The sequence below is a fragment of the Bemisia tabaci genome, chromosome 1 (assembly GCF_918797505.1).
Source record: "Bemisia tabaci chromosome 1, PGI_BMITA_v3".
Lineage (NCBI taxonomy): Eukaryota > Metazoa > Arthropoda > Insecta > Hemiptera > Aleyrodidae > Bemisia > Bemisia tabaci.
Genome location: NC_092793.1, coordinates 75,076,761 through 75,098,773, shown reverse-complemented (window position 1 = coordinate 75,098,773; position 22,013 = coordinate 75,076,761). Strand labels below are relative to the sequence as shown.

Genomic DNA, 22,013 nt, shown 5'->3' with positions numbered 1-22,013 from the left:
ATCGTTCTTTACCATGGCTTCGAATGTGGAAATATCGATAATCGATCATTCATACCTCGCCACTGGTCATTTCATAAACTCGTCGGCACGTAAAAGCACACCTCTATAAGGCAATACCACGCAGTAACCACGCAACACCACAAATCGGTGCGTGTATTTAAAACTCCTTCAATTTCGTGGCTATGCAATTTGATCTCCGAGGAGTTAAAATAGTTGCTTGATGTAAAAGTATGCATACGGCTACGGCGCAGCACAATTAAATGAAACTGCTGGTTTTTAAGTCACGCGTAACCGGATTCTCTCGAAGTGTCTTCACACTTCACTTTGTCAAGTTTGAGATTCGAGTCCTCAGAGAGTTGATATAATAGCTCATAATCAGGAGTGTGGGAAGCTTTGGAATATATTGATTGATCTGCCGTTTAAACCTATGAAAAAGTATCGGTAAAACGGGTGTTCAGAAAGAATACCTTAACAATCGGTCCTTTACCACACCAGAAGTAGCAGTTCCCGATTTCAAAATGTAGTCCAATTAAACCACACGTAACATTAAGGAAATTTTATTTCTAACTACACTGAAAAAAAACTCCGGCCGTGGGAGCCGCAATTACGGGCTATGTAGACATACCGTTCGTTCCGGGCTCAAAGGCCGAAAATTCCGGCTGCTGGAGGCGTAGCTTCGATTGCTCCGGTTCAGAGGCCGAAGTTATGGCTCCAGCAGCCGGAATTTTTGGCCTTTGAGCCCGGAACGGACGGTTTGTCTATACAGCCCGAAATTGCGGCTCCCACGGCAGGAGTTTTTTTTTTTTTTTTCAGTGTAGTCCATAAAATCACCTATCTGCAAAGAGAAACTAATGACACACAAATCGTGTGTGAAATCAGCAATTTCCAAATGTAGGTAGTCCAATTAGAGTACACGCAAGAGTAAGGAACTACTATTTCTAATTAGTCCATAAAATCACCTATCTGCAAAGGGAAATTAATGACACATAAATCGGGTGTGAAATGAGTCAAAAATAGCAGTTTCCGCTTTGAAAATGTAGTCCAATTGATCGAGATCCAATGCGGTGAATCGGGATGTTTCATGCGGGGAGTGCGCGCAGCGAAATGATGAACGAGGAGCAATGAGGGTGGAAAAACAGAATTGACTGCGCTGCTCGGAGCCACAAAACAGCTCAGCTCAGAGCCGCTTCAAGAGAGAGTCGGTGCGGCACAAGTGACGCGAAATGATATCGCCCCAAGTCAAGCTTGAGCTTCGCATCATCCACTCTCACCCCCGCGCCCTCCTTTTTTGTTTGCAAATAAATACGTTTAGTTTATCTTTGGTGCGAGTTAAATTACACGACACTTAACATCTTGCCTCGCAATCAACACTGAAAAATGGAACCGTTTATCATCTTCCCTGGCTTCGATCCATATTCCGGAAGCGTATGAGACAGTAGCGTGGCGTGCTTTGCGATATATAGATTGATCTGTCATTTAAACCTATGGAAAAGGATCGATGAACAGGGTGTTCGCAGCGAACACCTTAACAATCGATTCTTTACCATAGGTTTAAATGGCATAACAATCGATATATCGCAATTCACGCCACGCCGTTGGTATGAGAAGCGTGCGAGCACGTGAAAAGAGAGCTCAAGCCAGGATCACCTGCGATAATGATTCTTTTCGTCGTATTTTTCGGTTTCTAATATAGGTGAACGGTTTATGTTACCGTCAGATGAGGCGCTTGGAGGACAAGGCGCACAAGTGCGAGTTTTGCTATTTCGAGAAATACGAATTTGAAGTTTCGAAAATGCATGGATCCTTATGGAAGAAAAAAACGTTCAAACTGACTTTTTGATGCCTATAAATTGGAATTTGGGAGCGATTTTTTCACAGCTTATGCATGAAAACTAGTTTTTCTAGAAATCATTATCTCTTTTTTTTTAAAAAAAAAAGCAAACTGCACTTATGCGCCTTGTCCTCCAAGCCCCTTAGATGACCTAATGTTGTTGCTGTAACAGCGCACACTGGAAAAAAAAACACATTGGATTAGAGTCCAGACTCTTAAAAACATCGAAAAAAATGCTCTTGATTGAATCAGATTTAAGCTTAAATTATTAAGATTAAAGATTTTCAGTACTGAGGGATATTTTTAGTAACTGCGTTTCATTTTCTTCCGTCGTCAGATGCTAAGAGTCTCCAGTCTGGGCATCCATGACTTCAATGGCTCATGACTCAACTCCTTTGCCATAGACAAACGAAGGGGGAGAAGCGCACTTCAGCTATGCATTCACCACTGCAAAAATTTCAAAGAAAATCGACACGCCCAGCGTGCATGGAGGCTATTTTCCATTTAAATCTTTCGTCACATTCTTACGGCGCAATGATACAACTATTTGAACTCTCCGGAATGCGTGAGGTATCACGCCGCATTTGAAGGCGTTTTCAAAACAGCCAAGTTCCGATACCCGGATTATCGTTTCGCATAGTTAATATTCTTTTGTTATATTCCGTACCACTCGTTTATTTTTAATCCTCGTAGAAAAACCACCCACTTGCTAAATACAATTCTAACTGGAGCGCACTTCAGCTATGCATTCACCACTGCAAAAATGTCAAAGGAAATCGACACGCCCTGCGTGCATGGAGGCTATGTCCATTTAAATCATCCGTCGCATTTCTAAGGCGCAATGATACAACTATTTGAACTCTCCGGAAGAAACCCTATTCGTTACCCTAACCCTTAGAGGATGCTTAGCGCTCTTAAGAGGCTGTTTTTTGGGTCATATTTCACAAAATCAGGGAAAGTAGGCTCCTTTTGAAGTTATTTTGCGTTTATAACCGTAAAAGTCATGGAAATTTCAAAATTAACCATAACAAGACATAAACACTAACATTGTTGAAATGGAAATTTTCACAATTTCATCACGTAATATTAAAAATTAAAGTCAAATTTCAAGAAATTAAAGAAAAAGGGAAACCTAGAGGTTTTTTCACAAAATGTTCTACATAAATAATTGAAATCGGCTCGGTATATCTCCCTAAAAATTTTTGACAAACAGTAGAAAAGTGGAGAGTCAGAGAGCTTAATGCAAGAGTTGATTTAGTTTAATTTTTTCTGCGGAAAAGTTGGATGTATGATTTATATTCGTGGCCATTATTCTCGATTTATCCATCCCTGAAATTTCAAAACGTATAATTGCGCCCTAATTATTTTGGTTTCGCTGAACATGATAGGTTCAGAGGAGAATCGCCAATCCATCAAACGATGAAGAATGAGCAATCGACAGCTGTTGGAAAATTTGACGCGCGGCCGAAAAGAAAAGCACCTTTAATTAAAAAACGCTTTGAAAACGCGTGACAGGGATCCGATGCAAGCTGGGGGCACCATAAGCTTCCGCCAGCGACCAATTATTACCCCCCGGGATGAAACACGCTCAAGTGATTATTCCGGAAATGCCTCAAAGAGTCTGGATTAATTTTTAATTATCGCGGAGCACCATGTTGATTATCGCAAATTCATCTCATTAAAAATCGAGTATTGAGAGATTCCTCAGATGCGCCGTGTATAATTTGATTTTCATCATATTTTCAACGAAAACGGAACTATTTTCCAGATGAAGTCTTGGAAATTCAAATGTGTTCATCCCCAAGCAGAGTTTTAATGTCTGTCAAACTTTCCAATTGCACATCAAAATTGTATAAACAATCATCAGCAAACGCATGGAAGAAAATGTACTAAAGTACAATGGGGACGGCTTGTGAATATTTCCCTCGTCAGATTTCTTTCGAGGCGAATGGAGTTTCTGCTGTCCCGATGGAATTCTGGTAATAATTTCCATAACAAGAGTCTCTTTAGGACTACAGCATTTCCTCTCGTCTCATAAAGGCATCCGCCGAAGAGATTCTCAACAGGACGTTCCTATGAATGCGTTTGGATGTTTCTCTCAGTGCAATCTTAAAACCTGTAATATCATGAGTATTTAGATTTTTACACCCTAAATGTATCCAAAATACACGGTAATAAAATTCCAAGTATCTTTAAAAGGTCATGAAATCTGCAAACAAATTTTTTTTGAAATCATGAAAGATTGATTTGTAGGGTCGTAGGATCGAACGGTTGATTCGTGTGATCAGACTTTTTGATCAGTTCACCCGATCTCTTGAACCGGAGGCTAGATCCTGTGAACCAACATTACCTTCAAATAGACCGGTTTGTAATGACCGATGTATGGAATACCAAGAGTTACGCCAATAGATCAAAGTTCCTTTTTTTTGCACTGGATGACATATAATTCGGTTCGGCGTGGAACCGAGGCGTTTCTAATTTTGCGGAAAAACTGCGCTTTTAGAACTGAGTATTCTTCGGTTTGAGAGTTAATTTTTCGCGTTTTTCATGTACGCATCGTGTTCTACGTGTTAAATCTTTGCATATGTTTGTATTCGAAAGCAGTGGCGTGGCGTGAATTGCGATATATCGATTGTTATGCCATTTAAACCTATGGAAAAGGATCAATAAACAGGGTGTTCGCAGCGAACACCTTAACAATCGATTCTCTACCATAGGTTTAAATGGCATAACAATCGATACATCGCAATTCACGCCAAGCCACTGTTCGAAAGTCAAAATTCTTTCATTCTTTAGTGACCCATTCAACAGTCTATTTTTTAGGTGTTGCCAAAAAAAGCATTCTCCTCAGGAAATATGTCTTTCAATAATAATTTTTCTATTTTCACTATGCTCTTCCGAATTTCCTCCCAATTTTTCTTGAGCAGTTTTGTTGTTCGGCAAAATGTCTCTACGGATATGGATGTTTCCTCAGAAATTTTAAAACCACCTAGTGCAACACACACACACCCACAAAAAAAGAAATAAAAAAACAAGAAGTGCGTTCCATGAACAATGCCTTCATGGAAATCAGAAGAAAACGGCTTGAGCGCATTAAGCGCAGGTAAGAGGGAGAGCGGGGCGGTGAAGTGGGTGGTGGGTGGGACAGGGATGGGGATGATTTTGCAAAGACCATGCGTCCCTAATAGCTGCAACTGAACAGGAACCCGTGAGGTTAGTCGCAACCCGTCCGTGCTCGCTATTGGAGTTTCGTCGCTCAGCTTTTCCACGCCGGAAACATCGCGCGCGATTTCCCTCGTTTCCCGCGTTCGCCAGGCCGGCCGACCATGTCACCATACGCTACATCCTCGGTTTTAATCGCTCCCTCGCTTTGTACGGCAAAGCGCTTCTGTTAAAATTGTTTCTCGTCTAATCATTGACAGATGTTTGAACGAACCAATGCACAGGGTAAATATCAAAGCACACAATATGTGAAGGGCCATTCGGATACAGGGCACTTGGACCGCGTTTAGCAGAAATAAACCAAGCCGCATCGATTATTGCCAAATTTAACCGGATAATCTAATTTTTTACAAGAGAACTTTGTCAGGATTCCTTCGAAAATTTTCAGGAATTTGCTTCGAAATACGCAGAAAGTTCACTGAAATTTGCATGAAAATCTGCACAACCGTTTTCGTGTGAAAAATTAATTTACCCCATGAAATTTGGCAATAGCTGATGAGGCTTGGTTCCTTTCTGCTTAACGCGGTCCACATATGCATAGCATCGTTTCTCCCAAGAAAGAATGTCACTACATTTCAACGTTGCCAAATTTCCCCCAGGCAAGTTGCATTTTTACCGGGAGACTCTTGGGAATTTCTAACTGGAAATCTCACTGATTTGTTCTGTGATCGTAAGCAAGAATCATAAAAATCTTGGACAGGAATTGCTCAGATACGTTTTTGTGAAAAACTGAATAGTTTGCGTCAGTTTGGCAAACTTGGAATTGAGTTACGTTCTCTCGTCCAGCGGGCCGATTATTGAAACTGATAGACAAAGCCATAGACAAAAACGACAAAAGGGATTTGGAGGGATCCTATTGGTGGAAACGGGTGGTTGCAATGGACGAAGGAGGTAGGTAATAGACTAACTAACGGCAACCCACGAGAGACCCGACAGTTAGTCTATCATTTTCCCCCTTAGTCTATGAGAACCAACTATGTCAACCAATAGGATCGCTCCATACTCCCTATGTCATCTTTGTCTATCGCTTTGTCTATCAGTTTCAATAATCAGCCCGCAGGAAACGACGATATGTCGCAGCTAAGATTGTGTAGCTTTCGGTGCGTTCTTCTGTCTAACAGGAGTTTTTAATTTTATATGTTTGCCCTCGGAAATATTTTAATTTTGTAAGGTCTATTTCCTGAACAACCTCTGCGGGGTTAAGCTAATTTTGAAGAGAAAGACCAGTGAAAAAACAGTGAAGTTGCACGCAATCTTAACAACACTAGATGGCGCCCCATTCCTGAATGGTCCCTTCATGGGTATCCTCACCATAGCAAACTGAACTGCCAGAAAAGTAAAAAAATAAACGAATGAATAAGAAGTATGTGTTCAAAGTTTACACTAGAATCAATAAGTCCAAACTGTCTACTCACCGATAGTAAAAAATAAAAATAAACGTGGGTCAAATCGATCGCTAGAGTGCAACCTGTCATTTTAAAAGTAATGAATAAGCTTGTAGTATGAATAAACGTGGCGTTTTTACTCCGGTGAAGGGATTAAGTATTTAAGCTTGCGAAGATAATTTCATTGCATTAAGATATTGATTTTAATCGTAAAGAACGGAGAAATGAGTTCAGTGGCAGATTTGATACTGGGAAGACTTGGTTTTTTTTTTTTTTTTTTTTTTTTTTTATTTTATTTTTTTTTTTTTTATTTTGGCGAACGTGAAGTTTAGCTAACAAAGGCCAAAAAAAGATCTTTACTCTTATATTGGTCGAATCTGCCAATTCTTATGTGCTAATTGAACTTTCCGTGAAATTTTGATGTGGGAACGTGTGGGGTGGGGCGACACCCTGTATGTTTTAGACGTTTTTAAGGGAACTTTTTCAATTAAATTTTGGTAAATATCTGAAATAAATTTCGTCCATTTACAGAGCACTTTATCACACAAGTTTGTTTTCATTGGCAGAATAAATGCAGATTCTTGTAAGTGGCTTAGGTCCATCATTTTTTTCATTCCACCTTTTGTATATTCATTTACAAGCTTGATTGCATTGACGGGAGATGCATCTATTTACTGGGTACCTGTGAGGACATTGCCATTCATGTTCAATGCGAATAGGAAAATTAATTAATTTTACTTGCACATTTAACACATTTCTTCAATCATTTTTAAGTTAAAGCCCTCCAATTTTGAACTTTAAGAGTATGTATAAGGTGGAAAATATTCAAATACTATATTTCTGTATTCACATTTTTAAGTATGAATTTTTCGAAAAAAAAAAATTGTTTTTAAAATATTTTGAAACCTCATAGTACACTTCATTTATTGTCATTCAAGGTACTCATGAAGATTTTCTTTTTACTTCGGATTCTAAACATGTAAACGTATACACGAAAAATACGCTAACCATAAAACTAAAGCCGTCGCGTAATTCATTTTTAAAATTAATCCAAACTAAATTTAAACCATCCGCTTAAATTATTCCCTGAGGACTCATTTTTTTTTTCTTGATTTTTTTATTTTATTTTAAAACCCATATTAGCCCAATTTTCTCTTTTTATGTTTTCGTAGTTTTATGCCATGACGAAGACGCGAGTATCATGTGCCATCAGAACCGGTAATATATTAATTTCTGTTTGTTTAATTTTTCCTTGGTACCTCTTTTTCCCCATCCAATTTCAGCACTTTATGCGTGTAAATAAAACATGAAATCAGCCGATTATAATTGATTCATCCGTAAACAATCATAATTTAAATGCCGCAATGGATGTCATCAGTGAAATGACACTGCCCGTTCAGTTTTGGTCGAGCGCATGACTTTTCAAGCGGCACAGAGGCCAAAGACAGGACAAAGTGCTCGGGAACACGGCTCACCCACACAGTTCGACGTAAAATCCGAATGCGGAAGACTCCAAACGATTTGACATCACCCAACACTGCACCGGTCATAAGTGGGAGACAGAACATACAGTGTACCTAATCACCGAAGTCGTTCATCCCTCCGCGTTCTGAATGCTGAATCGGATGAAATCGTCGTTCGAGGCGCCCCGGTAGATAACGAGGCGTTGTTCGGGTTGCCCGAGTCGAGCTTTGAAGGGGTCGGAATGACGAGGTGCGCGATGATAACCGGTGCCGCGGAGGTGGTGTCACGGCGGGTTCGGAGGGTCTCGCGAATGCGTGCGTGAGAGGAGCGACCTCATCGACGGGCGTCGGATGGCGATCGTATTGTCGGCCAAGTGGAAAGTGCTCACGGGGTTCTTGTGCATCGCCTTCATTTTCGGGTGTGTTTTGATGGTGAACAGCGTCGTGGATTGGCTCCAAGAGACGCCCGAAGCCGCCCATCCGCGTCTCCATCACCTCACCGGACGCCTCATCAGCAACAAGGTCACGTATACTCTCCATTTTTAAATTTATCCCCGCGCGTCCCCGATGGGGCCGCCGCGTGTCGGGCGGCAAGCCGGCAAATTGAGTCCCGACCTAGGTTGACAGGCACTTTATCCCAACGCACCTTCAGAGCTCCACCAGTGACGTGGCGTGCTTTGCGATATATCGATAGATATGCCACTCAAACCTATGAAAAAAGATCGATTATCAGGGTGTTCGCAGCGAACACCCTAGTAGTCGATTCTTTACCATAGTTTCAAATGGCGAGATATCGATAATCGATCATTCACGCCACGCCATTGAGCTCCACCAAGTTCTAGCGTTGCTCACCCCTCGAAGAGGACGCATGCACCGTCAGGAATGAGTGAAATCCAGAGCAGTGGCGTAGTCGAACATTTGTCACACGGATAAAAAATTTCGGGCTATATACCTCCGCGTTCCGGGCTCAGAGGCCGAAAGTTCCGGGTGCTGGAGCCATAGCTTCGATTGCTCTGGGTGCTACGCCCGGAACTTTTGGCCTCTGAGCCCGGACCGCGGACGGTATGTCTATATAGCCCGTAAGTACAGCTTCCACGGCCGGAGTTTTTTTTTTCAGTGCAGGAAAGGGGACAGAGATGGGGGTCCGATGATGAGGGACTCCTAAAAATTACGAAAAATGAGGTTTCTTGAGGAACAGTTTCCGAGGGAAGACGGAGGGGAGGGAATCGCTCCAGAGCTGGAAAAATCATGATTTTTCCAACCGTAATCCGCGGCTTCAATTAATTGGTTTTTCTTTTTAAAAACTACGCATCATGCGGCTCCTTGCACTCCAGAGCATATTTTGCGCCCCACTGAAGACCCGACTGATACGAATGAAGACTAAAACCCACCCCGTGCACAGAAAAAAAGTTGTAGGGGTCAGGTCTCAATTTGGACATTTCCAATTAATCGTGGTAGTACCCCGATGAATCATGTTACTAGCGCAAATGTTGCGATACTACCCCAGTTTGGTTTTCGGTACTGTCAAAATTGATTCGAAATGTCCATATCATCCAACAAATAGGGCTAGTACCACAATTTTAGGGGATAACCACTAACACTTATTTCCCCGTGTATAAACGCGGGGAAAACATCCAAAAGGGGTGGATTCCGCTTCGTGCCCGCATATCACCCCGGTTGTTTGGGGATCAAGATAGGCTCCGGAGTAAAATGCACACTCCTGGAGTTTTGACAGAGTTGAAAAGGACATCGCATGTGGCGGAGTCTCGCAAAGAGTGGCGTACGGCGAAATGAGGATGAAATCATTATACCACAGCTAATTGATGGGTTAATTCTGCATCAGTGGGCGCTAGGACCACCGGTATAGTTAAAATTATAAATTCAGTAAAATAGTAATTTAGAAAAATATTAGTAAGGTATAATTAAAATAGAGCTTTGTGGCGATTAGGCGTCGTAAAGCGCCAAAGAGCCCTGTAAAAGCGACTCATATATTATATATATAATTAAAATATCCTAGTATTTTGTACTTTTTACATTCCCTTTTCCAAACTCTCCCTCGTTTTTCAAATGTATCCTTTTGGAGGAGAGGCAGGAAATGCAGCCTTTCGACGCCTCCTAATTTACTATATCTTTCGTCACTGGTGGGATTCATTGGAGTGCACTCCCGTTTGTTGAAGTGCCTTTTCCATGATCCGCATTGAGATACCTGGGAAGTTTCCAAAAAGCAACCTTTCGACTTTTGTTTGGACTCGAGCGCGGTTGCCGAATTGTGAGAAAATTCGGGGGTGGATTTGATGGTCGGAGGCTGTGGCCAGCTCGGGGGTCGAGCCTTTGGATGCGGGCAGGGTAAAGGAGGGGCTTTGAGGGTTTAAGCTGCGGAGTAAATAACACCCTGACCGCACTCCTCTTTCCGCAAAATGATGCAGAGTGGGCCAACTTTCCCGCGCCTTCGTTCCGCGAACTGATGCAAAGCGTGAAAAATATAGTCGAGCCAGCCAACTTAAAGTTCCCTCGCAACGATGCAACACTTTCAAAAAACCACTACATTCAAGGTATTCAACTCATACAGAAAATGAGCGCAATTCATCCTAACAGAATGGGAAAAGCGTAGTAAAACTTTGGGGAGATCATGAATTTCTCTGGATTTTTTCAACGGTTTTAAGTTAAAATTCATGGAAAATGGCTAACCCCTATGATCCCTAACGCTATATTCATTTATGACCTGAAAAATATATCAATATATCAAGCCGAAGTGGGGGTTTTGAGGGTCTTTTTTCCGAGTTTTTTGCCTTGAAAGATCTAAGACCCCCATAACCCCCTTTTGACTCGAGATATTGATATTTTTAAAGCCACGAGTGAATTCAGCGCTAAAAAATTGTCATGACAAGCCATCTTTGAGCCTATATTCAGTAAAATTCATGGTTTCTTTGAACAATCGGAGGGTCGTAGCAAGCGCTCGTAGCTCTTTTAGGGGGCTCTTTTGGGAAAAAGACTTTATACTTATATGTAGAAGAAAAATGTGCTCTCTTTACCCACACAACACACCCCGTAATACCACCGTTTAAGCAGATGAAAGTCCAGTAAGTTGACAACAATACTCCAGTTAAATCCATTGAAAACATATATTCCAGACGAGACAGGCTGCCTCACCGAGAAACGATTTTTTAACACACAGTTAAACTGAGAAAAACAACGTTGCCAAATTGCAAGAATCACCACTTCGCTCAACCCTTGAACACCCTGTATCGTCCAGGATGATGACGGAGGTGAACGCCGAACGTTTACCGGGATATGAGGCATGTGAGGAGGGGTGGAGGAGGTCCCGCGGTTGCGGCCAACTCGGGGACCATTGATTGGACGAGGAGTTTCGCGGTGGGCACAAGGCCCTGCTCTACACTCCAATCACGCTGATTCCGATCGCCGTCTCCATGCTCCGCTACTTTTTCGCGAAACACAAGGAGCAATGTTAACCGCAAAACTTACGTCCCTTTCCGCGGTGAATTTCCTCCGCGCTCATCATCTCGTTGAGGATTTGGAGCCGTGCTCTTTGACTACGTCACCGTCAAACAGCATCATCGCGTTGACCGGAATCCGTGCCTCGCACAATGGAAAGTCGACTGTTGAATCGATATCGAATGACCTTGATCGATAGAAAGCGTTGCTAAGATAGGGATTTATCGATCAGGATTCGATTGTTGAATCGATATCGAATGACCTTGATCGATAGAAAGCATTGCTAAGATAGGGTTGTATCGATCAGGATTCGATTGTAGAATCGAATGAGATCTTAGCACCGCAACCAATACACGCAGTTTTGCAGTTTCGCGTCGATATACGTATTGTGTGAAACAAATCCGTCATCATCACTACACTATTAAAATCACGGAGCGAAATATTGTGCCGGAGTCCATGCAGCGCCCAAAAACCCCAAGTGATATGAAGACGAAGTAAAATTAGCACCGTCAAAGCGTAAGATACCCCAGAAAAAGAGTAGATTTAACGCCGTAATAGTGTAAGTCCCTCGCAATAGATTTCGCTCTGCATTCATTTCACTCGGGGGTTTCTTCTTTGTCTATTAATTCGTCTATTGCCTTGTCTATATCCATTTCTATAATCAGTCCTCAGAGACCCGGAACTCCTAGTTTCAATTATTTTCTTCGATTTCAGACAGCCCGATGAAGCCCAAGACGGCCAAGGCAATCAGAAATGGATCCCCTAGTGTCCACACTCCCTCCTGAAAGACTTCAGCTGCACGGAGGTGAAATCGCTGAGGTCGCGAATGGAGGTCGGCTCCGGCGAGGACCCGCTGAAAAATGTAGTTTTATTTATCACGGATTCCAGCGCGGAGTCTGAGTGCAGTTCCGTTTCCTTGGGATAGGTCCCTGGAGGAACAGTCGGATATCAGCCGGCGCGAAGTCGCTGTTGTTTGGGCCCGCGCCCCGGGCCTCCACCGCACCGCAAGAAAAAGCACCTATCTCCAACCCGAACCGAGCCTCGCCGACGACCCGGCCTCATCCGTGGCGGGAGCCGTTTCAAATCGTGCATAGGTCCTTATGAGCCGTGAATTTTAGGGTTTAAGGGGCCGTAAAATTGCGTTGCGTCGCTATGCAAGTGACACCGTTTGTTTTCGCCTCGCGATTGCGTCATTATTTACGAGCAACAATAGGCCATCCCTCGCCGAGACGCCTTCCCCCCCCCCCCACAGTTCCCCCTCGTGTGGCACCGCGATGCTTATTCGGGGGGCATTCAGCATTGGTGGCGGCTTTATTTGATCTCGCGGAGTTCAACCTCAAATCGCCGAGATTTGCATATTTTCAATCTAAAATTTTATGTCGCATCAGCACAGTCATTGATTTCGCAAGGTGAAGTTGTCGCGTTGCTCATGATTCATCTTTGATAAGTTCTTCAGTAGACTTGCAATTTTTTTTCAGATTTTTTTAAATATTAGAATTTCGTTTATCCAGGTATCGATGCCTGTCTCAACGCGCAAACTGTCTATTGTTAAAGAAGAGAGCAATGAAAGCATAGATAAAGTTTTGAGAAAATTGTACTGGTAGTGACTCTCCGAAGGAAAGTTTGTTTAAACGAATCCACCATGTTGAATGAAATCGTTTATTCCCTTCTAAAGACAGAGAGAGAGCGAGACTCCTAAAAAAGTGTTGGAATGATTAAAAATTCACGAAAATTATCTTCAACTACCAAAAAAGGGTCTGAAATACTTCATTTCACGCAAGACAGGAGCACGTGTTACATTCTGCATGCTTACATTGTTACGTTATAAACACAAAAAAGCATTTAAGGTCCGGAATTCAGTTCTTGCATGCATGGCCGGATTAAGGGGGTGGTCAAATGGGCTGCGGCCCATGGCGGCAAATCTAAGGGAAGGCAAAAATTTGCAATTTTTTAACGTGTAGGTTTGAAAAAAATCGGATTTTTAAAAACAAAATTACAAACGAGAAAAGGCGACAAAATCTCTCATTTCCCGATAGTATAGTAATTTCTAATTTTGTAGTCTCTTAGTGATACAAGAGACAGCACCTTCAATAAGTCGAGTTAAGAGAGAGACCAAACACGCAATTTGGCCTGGAACGGCGCGACTTAGAGAGAAATGATAACGAGGACTTGAGATGAAAAGGAGAAGCTCTCGGCGCGGCGATCGGCATGTAACACATATTAGCGCCTACAAGACTGCACGAATACTTCACGCATTGCATCAAACACAGTGCGGTCATTGTGGTCAGCGTGAAACGGATAGCGCCTGCAAGACTGCGTGAATACTTCACGCGTTGCGTCCAAGCAAGTGCATCCAGTAGCGGTCGGCGTGAAACGCATAGCGCCTACAAGCCTGTCGGAATACTTCACGCATTGCGCCAAACACGGTGCGGTCTGCGCGGCGCGCGGCGGAAGATAAAATCATTGATCCACATTTATGTTTGTTCTTTCATAATTTTTTCGTTCATTTCTTATGAATGGAAGGCCTCGTCCACGCAGAGATAGGTTTATATGGAACTTAACTTTCGCGCAAAGTTCCGTGAACTTGTAGAACTAGTAGCTACTTGTAGTAGCTGAAATTATGGAACGAATCGATGCGATGTATCGCACGTCGCTCTGACACTAAAAATGGCGTTCGTCGAATCACCTTAAGACGGCAATAAATAGCTCTCTCCCGGAGTAACGTGGACTTGCTGCTGTTTCGTTTAAAATGCGGTCATTTTCCGCCCAATCATTACTTTCTGAATTAAACCCGCCGAATTTTGAAGGAAACTCGCTCTCGAAAATTTGGGCGTTTCCGCGCTGCCTTCGGTAACACGCGGCAGCGTAAGTTCTTTGTTGCAAATATTTGAGCAACTGCTCGGACGATAGCACTCTCTTCAAAGTTGGGGCATGATAAGGGAAGTTCAGCCGTGTCTCGGTCTTGTGCGTCAGGGAATTTAAGAGCAACTCGGGGTCCACCTCGACAGGTCGACATTGCCCTAACAGTGAGAGCCGAGCTTACAACAACTTCAACAACTTCTACTTGAACTTGTCCAAATATTTGAATACTGTGTCAGTTAAGTCAGCGATCGTTCCCTTATTTTTAAGGTAGTCGACGCGAAGACCTCGCTGGGGGTGATTCAAGCAAGTTGGCAGCACCGTATATTCGCCATATAAATTTACGGCAAACGATTGATTCTATAGATTGACCTCTGATGTCGGGAACTGATGTGAATTTGGATAGTTTCAGTCGTGTCTTGTGCTATGATATGAAAAAAAACTCAGAAAGTTGTCAAATGATATATTTTTTGAAGTTGGTGGAAAAAGCCCGTTTTGTACGAGACGATTTTTATGTTTATGTTGCTTACAAGTAATTATGAATGTCCATACTCCAGAGATATTCACTTACTTTATTGATTACGAAGAACATATATGATGAATAATCAGCATTCGTATTGGTTAGTTAGTTAGTTAGTTAGTATATTTTGAGACATTCAGCGTCACAGGCTATTAACGTCTTTACAGAGAATTTTGAAAATGGGAGTACATACGAAAATTTAGATGTTTAAATTAAGAGAGGTGAAAAGTTTCAGAATTTTGGTAGTAATATTGGGTTCGTCGCATGTAAGTGGGTTTGTATTTCTGTTGATTGTAGGGGAGTAGATCTTATTATTATTATTCATATACTTTATTTATTTATATACACATTACACATGATCCCAGCATCTACTTGTATAGAATAAAAACCTCGATGAAACACAATTAAACTTTTTGGTTGGAAAAGAAGGTGCAAGAAAATTCAAAGCTAGTACTGATCCCAACAAATTTAAATTTTCATGAATGCATGTGACCTTTATTGCCAGTACAAATGAATAAAACTCACTTATTTTGATGTTGAAGTTAGCGAGCAGAATGTTTCAATTTAGTATTTGAGAAGCGAACATCTATGAATTGATTGGTACTTATCTGAATTAAACTGTGTATGTGCGCAACAATTATTTCCGCCACCCTGATGTCTTACCAGTTTTCAGGGGAATTTTCGATACTTCCTCTGCAATATTCAACACACCAGTGATGAAAAAGCGCTTAAAGTAATGAAGTGGGGGAGATTAGTCTTTGAACGTTTTATTTGTTCTGCATGCCTGAATGGCAAAATCAGAACGGAACACATCGAGCAGAATTATGTGCGTTTTACTCAGCGCGGCGCCGTGTTTATTGTTCGTCATAAATGTTGCCACTTCTATCAAAAAACAAATTTTAATGCATATAATTTCTTTTTATGCCACAATTTATTACACCCATTCCGTATTTGACGGGGTTTTTTCACAACATTTGATTTTAAAAAGACTGAAGTACCTCTGCACATAGAGTATTGCAATAGCTATGTCGCTTTCCGATCAGTTTAACAGTAATAGACTTTTCGGGGGCTCTTAAGGACGAGCTGAAACAAAACCAATTGAGAGAAATTCGTTTTATCGAGAAAATGTTGATTTCGAGAAAAATGGGGGAAAGGCACAGGAACCTCCACAAAAAGCACACCTTCACTCTGATTTTTGCTTGATAATACATATTTTCACGAAAAAGAAAATAGTTTTTAATCGAAATGCTCGATGCTACTTTTTCAACCTCGGTTATCAATCTCTGATAAGCACACTATGTAATACTTTTCTCGATTTTATAAATGCTTAATTTCAATTGAAGAGGTGTGAATGACTAAAGCTGTTAGGTCACCTCTTTGAAATAAATGTACACTACTTCTACTACTACTTATTTAGTAAATAATATTACTGTCTTAACAAAAATTCAATCCAGTTATTGTGATATTGCAAGCGGAACATGATTTTGAATGAGAGGAAGGATTGAAAACTGGCGATTGTTAAGAGAGTGAGCAACCCTGTTCCTCCGGCATTCAATTTTATTGTTTATCATCTTCAATTATTTCACTCGTAGCAGCTTTCGTGTCTTTATTTCATTTTTATCGCTTGGAACAAATTTGTTCAACTCATTCGGTCTATGAAATGTTTGAACCTAAAACGTCCGCGGGGATGGCAAAATGCGAAGGGTTTAATTCAAAATAGCCGGCATTAAATAAAAAAAAAAGAAAAAAAAAATCTCGCATTGCCTTTAAATGTATTACGAGTAATATATATACTCACGTTATAACAGGGCTATCTCCTGTTCACGATCATACTTTTAATGAATACTGATAGGATAGAAAAAAATAATTAGAATAAAATATAGAATTAAAGTAAAAGGAACCATGTACACATCGACGGTGAATCTTCAAAAATGCATGTTCCGGTTGCGTTGTTAAAAAATTTCCACTCCTATTTTTATTTCATTTTATTTTTTTAAGATGGCTTTATTTGTCGGTGCCATACCCTCAAATAAAACGTTGATCGTTGGTGCCGTACCTTCAACTAAAACTTCATGCGTTGTTACCTTCCTTCAGGCCCACCACATCCCATCTCGGGCCCTGGTACCAGTTTTAAGGTCCGGGCCCCAAGCACGGAGGGGGGGGGGGGTCCGAGGGGCATCCCCCGAGAAATTTTAGAATTTATACGACTAATCGGACGTATTTTGAAGCTTCCATAAAGAATTTTTCCATCAATTTCTGCCGAATAATTATGTTTTTTTTCTACTTTCAGCACAAAATACTTGCGAATTGTTGCATTAAAAAAATCTGGACATTTTTATTTTTTTTTTTTGGGGGGGGGGCATATGATACTATTTTCAGTTCTATGAGGGTCATGCCCCCCTGGATTCCCCCTTCGTTTGTCTATGGCAAGGGAGTTGAGTCATGAGCCATTGAAGTCGAGGATGCCCAGACTGGAGACTCTTAGCATCTGACGACGGAAGAAAATGAAACGCAGTCACTAAAAATATCCCTCTGTACTAAAAATCTTGAAAATAAATAGAAATTTTCCATGAAGTATACTTCTTTAAAAATTTAAGAAGAATTCTACAGTGCCCCAGCGTGTTTCTGAAAATCTATTCACCTTTTGCGAAATTTTTAGGGTAAATTTTTTACTTTTTCTTACGAAACAAGGGTTGCATGTGAATTCGTAGTGGTTTTTCACGGGTAACACGGGCCCCCTCCGTGGCCCAGGGCCCGGTACTAGGGACCCAGTATCCCCCTTGTGGCGGGCCTGCCTTCATGCACGCTGGGCTTGTCGATTTCCTTCGACATTTTTGCAGTGGTGAGTGCATAGCTAACAGTGGCGTGGCGTGCTTTGCGTTATATCGATTGTCATGCCATTTAAACCTATGGAAAAGGATCGATAAACAGGGTGTTCGCAGCGAACACCCTAATAATCGATTCTTTACCATAGGTTTAAATGGCAGATCATTCGATATATCGCAATGCACGCCACGCCACTGTTAACTGAAGTGCGCTCCAGCTAGAATTGTATTTAGCAAATGGGTGGTTTTTCTACGAGGATTATAATCAAACAAGTGGTTAGAAATGGAAACACATTAATATGAACTATGCAAAATGATTAATCCGATAACGGAACTTGGCTGATTTGAAAACGCCTTCAAATGTGGCGTGATATCTCACGCATTCCGGAGAGTTCAAATAGTTGTATCATTGCGCCGTAAGAATGTGACGGAAGATTTAAATGGAAATAGCCTCCATGCACGCTGGGCGTGTCGATTTCCTTTGATATTTTTGCAGTGGTGAATGCGCTTAAATGCGCTCCAGCTAGAATTGTATTTAGCAAATGGGTGGTTTTTCTACGAGGATTAAAAATAAACGAGTGGTACCGAATATAACGAAAGAATATGAACTATGCAAAACGATAATCCGGGTATCGGATCTTGGCTGATTTGAATACGCCTTCAAATGCGGCGTGATACCTCACACATTCCGGAGAGTTCAAATAGTTGTATTATTGCGCCTTAGAAATGCGACGGAAGATTACAATTGAAATAGCCTTCATGCACGCTGTCCTTTTCGATTTCCGTTAACATTTTTGCAGTCATGATTGCGCTCATGTGCGCTTCAGGTAGAATTTTATTTAGCAAATCGGTGGTTTTTATAGGAGGATTAAAAATTAAACAAGTGGTTAGAAATGGAATCAAAATAATATGAACTATGCAAAACGATTATTCCGATATAGGAACTTGGCTGTTTTGAAAACGCCTTCAAATGCGGCGTGATACCTCACGCATTCCGGAGAGTTCAAAAAGTTGTATCATTGCGCCGTAAGAATGTGACGGAAGATTTAAATGGAAATAGCCTCCAGGCACGCTGGGCGTGTCGATTTCCGTTGACGTTTTTCCTCCTTATCCGTAATTAGAATGGCTTTTTTACCGTTAGGCTCTTTAATAGTGAGTGTTTCACAGGCGCCGCATAATTAGTTCGATACCCCAATCCTCCACCAAGAGGACCAGGGTTTGATATCGGAGTGACGTCTCGTAGACGGGCTGCTTTCACCGCAATTTTGAGCCTTATCTGCCATTCTCATGGGTGGTTCATACGTCTAGAAGCCGAGGCCTGTCTTCAAAATTCCTTTCAGGCAGAGGTTCCAATCTGGGGTCCGAAGAAATGCTAAACTTGTGACTGTGCAGTCCCCCATGCGGTAATGCATCTTTGCCGCTAACTGTAAACATTTCCGTTACGGTGACTTTACCTGATTTTTTTATACCGCTCACAGAAATATTTCTATCAATAAGGTTACTTGACTGGGTAACTCCCGAAATCGGTACCTGAAAAAGGAAAAAAATCGCTTGTGAAACGATATTATCATGCCAATAAATTGTCATATCGGTGGTGCATTGTTTGTACGAGTTAACAAGCAAACGTCATCTATAGCAATCTTTTGGTATCATCTGAAGGAATTATGTAAAAAACACGGAAATATTGGACGCGCACTGATGTAACCACTAACGCAACCTCGTTCATATACGCATCAAGTAAGCATTACATTGGTGCACTACTGGCAATTGCTTGCAGTAATGTGTGCAACCAAATTCATCCACACTAAACATTAAAATGACTACTCTGCCACGCTAAAAAATGTACGCCGTTTGAGCCTTCAGACGTTGCTAAATTTCATCTGATAAAATTTGAATTTTCAGGGGAATCTGTGAATATTTTTCTTAAAATTTCTCAGAGAATTTAGCAACCGGATCTAAATTATCTGAAAATTCTAAGATAAAGTGCTTATAATCCTCCTCGAAAATAAACATTTCATCGGAGGAATTTTGGCAACTTTCGAATGTTCATACGGCTCGGCGTTTTTGCCTTAGTACGGCTTTACTGGCCACTAATTGTGCATCCTTTCACTCTCATTCAAACCAGCTCGCCTCCAATTCTGAAATAGGCAATATGAGCGGCTTAGGGGCAACAGTAGTTGCCTAGAGTTAGGACACGTTCGATTTCCAGGTAAACTATTTCCCAAAATACGGTATCACGAAATGAGTCTTACAATTAGTGCGGGGTCTAATTCTGCCTCTGTAGTTATTGGTGAAATTCATCGAGTTCAAGCTGCCGAATTAATCGTTGCGAAGCCACGGAGGCTCAAGTTAATTACGCAGCAAATGAAGATTTACGAGCAAGACGTTGCGAATAAATGAGCGTGGAGATTTTGGGATGCGAGATTTCATGGATACCGTGATTGGGCTCCGAATTCATCGCATTATCATTCTCATAGCCACACTGATTAGAATACCGGGGTTGAGGATTATACAGACGGACCGGACCCATTAACTCTCACTATACTCCGCAGGAACATATACTTTCAAGCAAATTTGTATGATGATGTGTTTCCACGGTAGAACTTGCATTATCTGCTTTGATATGGATGGACAAGAGCGAGGAAAATCAAGGACTTCGGAGGTAATACCACGAGTACTCGGAATTTTTCCTGCACTAAAAAGAGTGTCTCGTTTGAGGAACAAGTTATTCAGTTTCCTAAACCGCCGTGCTGAGGAAGACCGCCGTATGAGACTTCAGACGTTGCCAAATTTCTTGAAAAAGAGCACTTGAAATTTTCAGCTTAGAACTAATTGACGTCATCGTGTTCTGGACGATAGCATCCTTTCTGTTTGAGATACAGGGTGATCCAACAGTCCCGCACCTACAGCACCAGGTATCACCTGTGTAACTTTAGAACGAATTGGGATTCAGACTTGAAATTTTGTAATTGCTCCTCGATTAAAGTAGACGACTTCTCGGAACATCCAAAATTTTGAAGGGACCCGTCAAAATAAGGACAAGAATCTTAGGGGTTAGAGCGGTAGTGCAGACTGCAGAGTAGGAATGCGGATTTTCCATTTCGACATTCGTTTTCGACTGAAAACGAATTAACTGATCAGAAAAAAAATCAATTTTTTATCACAATTCATCGGCCGAAACTATGTAATTCTGCAATAGTTGGAACTTTTCCAGCTGCCGAGGCTATTCTCAAAGGCTCAAGCCTATTCAACAGACATTTTTCTTTCCTGTTTCGTGAAGATTTTTTTCGCCGCTGAAAAATCGTCAAAATTTTACGGAAAATGGAATCTTATTTATCAGAAAAATGAAGCATCTCCAATAAAGGCTGGAAAAATTTGATTCGTTCGAATCGATAAGTAAAAATATCGATTTTTACACTAAAATCGATTCAGTTTTTATCGATTATCCCCCCCCCCCCCCAAACAATCTGCATCCTCAGCACGGGGGGTCTTCGTATCACCGTGTAGAAGTCCAGGAATCATACGTAAGTTGTAATGATATGGAAAGACGTGCAATTTACCTGATACGAGTAGACGGAAGTAATAAAACTTGGAGGTTGTTGCGAGGCGGGTCCTGTCCGCGGGCCAATTGGAGATTTCAACCCCCTGCATCTACTGCATCTCGCTTTGTGTACGTAAGGACGCTACTGCAATTATCCTTTTGTTTTCCCTCCTTCCGCCGGCTCCGGGCACTGCTCTTTCGTAACATCATTTTCTTCTCTCGTGAATACTTTCCAAACTCCTGCTTTTTCCCGAACGATTTAGTCGCCGGAAGACGCTGGCGGACTGACTCGGGTGTTATAACTGTCGCTAATGGCGCGCTTTCCCGTCCGGGGAAGAACCGCCGATCCTCTCCAAGTTCGAGTTGCAGTTGCGCGATTTCCCGCCCTGCAAACAACTCCAGTTCTGCCCTTGCGAAGGAAAAACGCCGTATGAACATTCGAGAGTTGCCGAATTTCCCTCGAAAGAATGTTTATTTTTGCGGATAGTAATGTATATTTCTCCTTGAAATTGTCAGATGTTTTCGATTAAACCGTGAACATACACAGAAAAAAAATTCTCGGCGTTTTTACCAAGGTCCGTTGGTACCTTTACCATCTCACTTCTTTTACCAATTATTGGTAATATTACCAAGACAGACTGGTAAGCTTACCTAAAAACCGGTATTTTTACTGTTTTTTTCAGGTAAGAATACCACTTTTATCGGTAATCAATTCCCGGTAACTTTGCCATTTTATCTCAGTAATTCTACCACAGTCGATAAAAAATATTGGCATTTTTACCAAGGTCTAGTAAAATTACCGAGAAAGTTCAATAATTTTACCGAGAATTCTCGGTAAAATTACCAATTCCATAAATGGTAATTTTACCAAGAAAAAACAGGGATCAAATAGAACCCTGAATTCTTAGTAATTT

General features: G+C 41.5%; 1 protein-coding gene across 7 annotated transcripts in view; it reads left to right on the top strand.

The window, feature by feature from the left end:
* Positions 1 to 22,013, top strand: part of Mp (collagen XV/XVIII-type protein multiplexin) — a 240,236-nt gene that overhangs the window by 53,382 nt on the left and 164,841 nt on the right. The window contains exons 1-2 of one of the 7 annotated variants that reach the window (XM_072306176.1): positions 5,038 to 5,278; positions 7,722 to 8,423. The exons of the other annotated variants lie outside the window; for them this stretch is intronic. Of the exons in view, the coding sequence (XP_072162277.1) occupies positions 8,253 to 8,423 (171 nt within the window). The 5' untranslated portion in view covers positions 5,038 to 5,278; positions 7,722 to 8,252. Of the gene's footprint in view, positions 1 to 5,037; positions 5,279 to 7,721; positions 8,424 to 22,013 lie in introns of those variants that run through there. 7 annotated transcript variants of the gene reach the window in all.